Below are 6,543 nucleotides of genomic sequence, written 5' to 3'. Positions count from 1 at the left end.
ATTGAAGGGCATCTAGGTTGTTTCCAGGTTCTGGCTATTACAAACAATGCTGCTATGAACATAGTTGAGCATATACTTTTGTTGTATGATAGGGCTTCTCTTGGATATATTCCCAAGAGTGGTATTGCTGGGTCCAGGGGTAGGTTCAATTAAGATATTTTACCATATAATTTAAAAAACCATATTCTTCCATGAATGTGAAAATGGAGAGTGTATATCATAATGTGTTAATATTATGAGCAACTCTACAATGGTTCATAAGAGTACCTTTACTCATTGACATTCTTAAAAATGTGTCTAACATTTGTGTGCTTATTTGAATTTGTCTTTCATTTGTTTTGTGTGTCTTTTTGTGGATAATCCTGCAGTTTTCAAGACTTCCTAATAGAGGTCACTATGAGTCATCATGAACCGTGGTCGATCTACTCTGGGTTGTGATGATCTAACCACAGAGGTGAATTCCTGCTCTTCTAAAAATCCTTAACTATTACTTAGATAATCATTCTCAGAACTAAAGGCCCAGGGAACTTGATTCTCAGCACACCAGTCTTGTGCACATATGAGTTTGCAGTCACTAACCCCAAGGCATTCTTGGTTGCCTAGGAGACAGCAATGAACATCGTTACCTGGATGAACAACTACACTGGACAGTTAGATTTCACCCTGGTGGGATTCTTCAATCAAATCAAACACCCAGCTCTTCTTGCTGTGGTCATATTTGTGGTTTTCCTGGTGGCCTTGTCTGGCAATGCCCTCCTGATCCTTCTGATCCACTCTGACACCCGCCTCCACACACCCATGTACTTTTTCATCAGCCAGTTGTCCCTCATGGACATGATGTACATTTCTGTCACTGTGCCCAAGATGCTCATGGACCAGGTCCTGGGGAGCCACAAGATCTCAGCTGCTGCCTGTGGAATGCAGATGTTCCTATACCTGACACTAGGAGGTTCAGAATTTTTCCTTCTGGCTGCCATGTCTTATGACCGCTATGTGGCCATCTGCCATCCACTCCGTTATCCTGTTCTCATGAACCGCAGGGTGTGTCTCCTCCTGATGTCTGTCTGCTGGTTCCTGGGATCCTTGGATGGTTTCATATTCACCCCTGTCATCCTGACCTTCCCATTCTGTGGATCCAGGGAGATCCATCACTTCTTCTGTGAGGCCCCCGCTGTGATAAAACTCTCCTGCTCAGACACCTGGCTCTATGAGACCCTCATGTACATTTGCTGTGTGCTCATGCTTCTCATCCCTGTAACAGTCATCTCAAGCTCCTACTCCTTCATCCTCCTCACTGTTCACAGGATGAACTCAGCAGAGGGCAGGAAGAAGGCCCTCGCCACCTGCTCCTCCCACATGACTGTGGTCATCCTCTTCTATGGTGCTGCTGTCTATAATTACATGTTCCCTGCCTCCTTCCACACCCCAGGGAAGGACATGGTGGTGTCTGTGTTTTACACGATACTCACCCCTCTGTTGAACCCACTAATCTACAGTCTGAGGAATAAGAATGTCACGGAGGCTCTGAAGAAGTTGTTGGGTGTCAACCCCTCCTTCTAGGAACAATAAAGCAAGTAATTAGGAATGAATAGTTTATTTCCTTTGTCTCCAGCACATCTGTTGTTCCAGCTCTCATGCTGATATTATTCCTCATCCATCAAGTCTCGTTGCACAGTCATCCCTGTGGAAGACTTATTTCTGTACTCTGAAATTATCGTTGGTGTACTTCTTGCACATTCAAAATCTTTATTTGTATCCTGCCAATGTTATATTTTTATGACATTGATAGTGGCTTTTAAATCTTGTGGTACAATATTCTTATCCTTCAAAATTATGTCATATTGAGGCATAAATGGTCTTGAGGTGTTCAACTGCTGAAAGATGAGTGGATTGGAAGCAAAGTGGTTAACAATGTTGAGAAGAGGTGAATCAAGATCAACGGCATATTGAATTAATTATGTTAATTTCTTGATAATTTATGCATATTTGAAATCAAAGAAAATAAAGAGCAACATACAGTTTTATCCTTTCAGCTCCTGTATTATGACATATTAATAATAATGGTTAAAAAGATATTTAAATCTAGGTAGTACAAGTGTCCAGAAGGGTTTCAAATTGTCCCTGTAGCTGTATTTGCTCATAGTCTCTCAAAACCAAACACAGCTCTCACTTCAAGGGAATGGGGTACAGCTTGTTATTGAGCATAATGTGAGTGACCAAGGCCCAGGAACATGGACTCAGGTTACTCCCAATGATATGTTCTGGAGTTTCATGGGACTTTCCAGAGTACAAACAAATCATATGTCATAACTCAAGGCATTTTTCAGCTGTGCCATGGAGACATCAGGGGTTTAGGTTGTAGCAAAGTGGGAAAATATCTGCCATGGTTCTCAGATACTGTCTGTTGAGAAAGAAAGTCTTTAGTTTGGGAAAAGCTAGCATTCAAATAAGGCAATATTTTCCAAAATGTTTCACCTGATAGTCACAGGGATGCTGGCTCAGAAACCAAAGCTGGCAATAAAAGACTCCAAAGGGTGACATAGATGGGCTTGGCAAATTGCTTTGTATCCGTAATATTCCAATGCTTCATGATCACGGGAGAGCTAATCAGTTGGCCGGGTGATAATCTTTGACATGTGTGTGGCTGTGTCCTCTGGGAACTTCAGCGTGGTGTCCCCGTTGGCCAAGTGGCACATCTACTACAGAAAGAGTCCAAGTGTTGTTTTGTGCCCTGTGGTGAGGAAGCTCATTCCTAGGAGTCTAGACAATTAGGGTAGCAGTCCATTAGGAGAGAGAGGTAGCAGGTGTAACCATTCGGATCTGATTTGTCCCCACTCTCTGAGTCTGTCACAAAATGTCCATGTGACATGTTACCAGGAATGTTTTATCTGAGGTTAAGTTGTCAAGAGCACAGTGTGGCCTCAGAAAGTATAAGTAGCAAATGAGCAAAACGGGTTTCTTTCTTTCCTTTTTAGAAGTTTTTTTTTAATTAAATGTAATTTATTCCAATTAAAATGTACATTTTCCACATTTAGAATGGTAGGAGGTACAGTTTATAACAGGTAGACAGAAATAAGTCTATTGGAGACTGTGTTATATAAGTATTTCTGCCAACTTTGATATGTCAGTAGAGTACATCTAATTCATACAGGCACACACATATATGATATACATTTCAAAGAGTTATTCAGGTCAAATCAGACACAGGACACAGTATATGATAAAAATAACATATGACACAATGAAGGGTCAAAGTAATAGCAACAACTCTATGCATTTAGTTTTTATAGTGCCTAAGTATGCTTTATACAGTTTCTGTGAATATTGAATATTTTTATTCCTTTCAGTTCTCATTTTTGCACTCTTCTTGGCTGTCATTTTTCCATGAGCCTTGAATCCAATTTTGATCACTTTGTGTCTCTGCCTATTTCTTATTCCTATGCTGAAACAGTAACAGTACCATAACCTTCATTTCTCTGTGTTTCAAAGTTTTTTTCACTTCAGTCTTTAACAATAAATAAAAAAGGTTTCAACATGATGTGTAATATGACATGCAAAATAAGCTTTATGAAAGGGTACAGGAAGTAACAAAGATTAATACAAGAAATCTAGAACAACACAGAAGAGACCCAATTCCACTTTCTCTGTGTTCAGCTATGGGCGATGAGATGTTTAGTCGTTGTACTGTAAACAACCACCTATCACAACATGCATACACCATTTGACTAGGGCTTCTCAAATAGACTCCTCCTCCTTCCTCCTCTTTTCCTTCTTCTTCTTATTAATAATAATAATTGTTTTCTATAAGCCCCTTTAAGAAGGTGGTTTAGCCTTGAGCACACACACACACAAATCTGAGTGTGCAGTGGAGAGGTCTGGAGAGATAGCTCAGCAGTTAAGAGCACTTGTCCTTGCAGAGGACCAGGGTTTGATTCCTAGCAGTCACCTCGTGACTTACAACCATCCTTAACTCCAGTTCCAGGAGGTTCAATAACCTCTTCTGACCTCCCTCCAAGGGTACCAGGGATACATGCATGGTGTACAGACATATATGTGAGCTAAACATTCACAAATAAATAAATCCATTTTGGAAAAATAAAAGAGTCCATAGATGATCAGAGAAGGCAATGATGCTGGAAGCTTGTAGTAATGAGGAGCGGGCCTGCTTTTCATCCCGCCCTGCTCCCAGCCACTCTACTAGCTTATATCCCGAAATAACAACACACAAATTGTATTCATTTAAACACTGCCTGGCCCATTAGTTCTAACCTCTTATTGGCTAACTCTTACATATTTGTTTAACCCATCTCCATTAATGTGTATCGCCACTTGACTGTGGCTTACCGGCATGAGTCTAACCAGCATCCAGCTAGGAGAGGAGAGCCATGGCGTCTACCACACTGTCTTCTTCCTCCCAGAATTCTGTTCTGTCTACCATGCCCATCTAAGGGCTGCCCTATCAAAAGCCAAGGCAGTTTTCTTTATTCAACCAGTGAAAGCAACACATAGAAAGAAGATCCTCCTACACCAGAAGCTGAAATGTGAAGGTGGAGAGTGGCTAATGGTTCCAGCTGGAATTTTTCAGTGAAAACAGCTTGAATCCTGAATTCCATATCTAGAGAACAAGGCTCGCAGCTGGATTGATTAATCCTTTTTAGAAGTTTAAAATTCCTTATCTTTTTATTCCTGGTACCATTACTGCAATTTACAAGGCAATATACCTGATGAAATGAAAAGGGAAAGACAAAGCTACAGCAGACAAAGGACCTCAGGAATGTCCATCTAATTGACATTACATCACACTAATCAGTGGCTGCCCTTTCTGCAGTAACTTTTGACTACGGATCATTGTTCCTTAGGGGGCAGAGTTTTACAGTTCCTCTAAAGCATTTAGGATGACTGTTTCTGAGTAACCTGCCCCTTCCTGATAATCACCCTCCCTAAGAATTGTAGCCATTTTCAGCTGTTTTTTTTTCCCTTCTACTCCCATACCCACCACTTTCTTAATAGACAAGAATGGAATCATCTCTCAACCGGGTACCTGTATGTTTCCTCTCTGCCCTTTAGTTATTGTACCTATGAATCATTCTATTTTATGAATAGACTATTAGAAATAATTTAATTACTTGTAACTCTGCTTTCTTTTGGCCGGTCTGGTTTCACAGCTGTAATTTTATACAGAGTGGCTAGTTCTAATTTTCAGAAAGATTGTTCTTCAGTTCTAAAGTTTGTAACGCTTATTTATAGGTCATATTTTGAAATAAGACCTATAAATCAGGAAATTTGCAGGCAAATGAATGGAACTAGAAAAAAATCATCTTGAGTGAGGTAACCCAGACCCATAAAGACAAATAAGACGTGTACTTATTCATAAGTGGATATAAGGGATAACTATGCTATAGTCCATAGACTCAGAGAGACTAAGTAGCAAGGAGGGTTCAAGGCAGAAACCTGAATCTCCCTGGGAAGGAGAAATAGAAGAGATTTCCTGAGTGGGACATGGGCAGGTGGGGATGGGAACACGAGCAATCAAGTTGGGAGGGAGCGAAGGGGAGAGAGAATTGCAAGAGAAGGCTGGGAAAGTAGCATTCAGGGTCAGATCTAAGGGGACCCTGCTAAGACTCCTAACAGTAGCAGATATGTAACCTGAACTGGCCATCTCCCATGACCAATCAATTCTTACTGTCTTATATGCCAATAATTAAAGAACTTCTTCTTCATGCCTAAATGTCAATCGTAAGTCAGAAGTTTTCTGATATTGCTAAACTAAGACTGAATGTTAAATATAATATAATCCATCAACTAATAATAATACTGAAAGATCTCAAGTGATAGCAAAAGAAAGAGTATATTTTCTGGATTTATTTTCGAAATCCATAAACAATATTTTAACTTCTGTTGTCAATAGTAAACATTGTCCTGTAGCTTAAGATACGACTCAACAGTTGAGTGCAGGTGACCTGAGTTTAATTGCCAGCACCCATCAGGCGACTCAGAACTGACTGTAACTTGAGCTGCAGAGGATCCAAGGCTTCCTCTGGCATTTGCAGACATTTCACTCAGGTGCACATGCCTCCACAAAGACACAGATGCACACGTGCACACACACACTTAAAAATCAAGTAAAGATCAAAAAATAAAACATTGTTTTCTTGATTTGAGATTAAAAATAAAATGCAGTTATTAGTCTAAGGATGCCTTAATTAATTACATGTTAAACTTTTTATACAATGAGAACAAAATAATTGTTTTTGTTTATGGCATATAACGCGACCCATGTATATAATGGATGATGATCATTTCATGTCTGTTACCATAAACATTTATCATTTCTTTGTAGTTAAAAATTATTCAAAGTGGGGCTGGAGAGATGGCTCAGAGGTTAAGAGCACTGATTGCTCCTCCAGAGGTTCTGAGTTCAATTCCCAGCAACCACATGGTGGCTCACAGCCATCTATAATGAAATCTGGTGCCTTCTTCTGGCCTGCTGGCATACATGGAAGGAATGTTGTATACATAATAAATAAATAAAATCTAAAAAAA

General features: G+C 40.0%; 1 protein-coding gene across 1 annotated transcript; it reads left to right on the top strand.

Moving 5' to 3' along the window:
* Window positions 1-612: 612 nt before the first annotated feature.
* LOC106143833 (olfactory receptor 2T29-like) lies at window positions 613-1,560 on the top strand. Its single transcript, XM_013347083.2, has one exon. The coding sequence runs from the start codon at window positions 613-615 to the stop codon at window positions 1,558-1,560; it is 948 nt and encodes a 315-aa protein (XP_013202537.1).
* The last annotated feature ends 4,983 nt before the right edge of the window (window positions 1,561-6,543 follow it).

This window comes from Microtus ochrogaster, chromosome 7 (genome assembly GCF_000317375.1).
Source record: "Microtus ochrogaster isolate Prairie Vole_2 chromosome 7, MicOch1.0, whole genome shotgun sequence".
Taxonomy (NCBI): Eukaryota; Metazoa; Chordata; class Mammalia; order Rodentia; family Cricetidae; genus Microtus; species Microtus ochrogaster.
The sequence above is the reverse complement of the archived record's forward strand: the minus strand, read 5'-3'. Positions and strand labels throughout refer to the sequence as shown.

Excerpts from the sequence above, each read along its gene's own strand:
- LOC106143833 (XM_013347083.2), top strand. The coding sequence starts at position 613 with ATGAACATCGTTACCTGGATGAACAACTACACTGGACAGTTAGATTTC.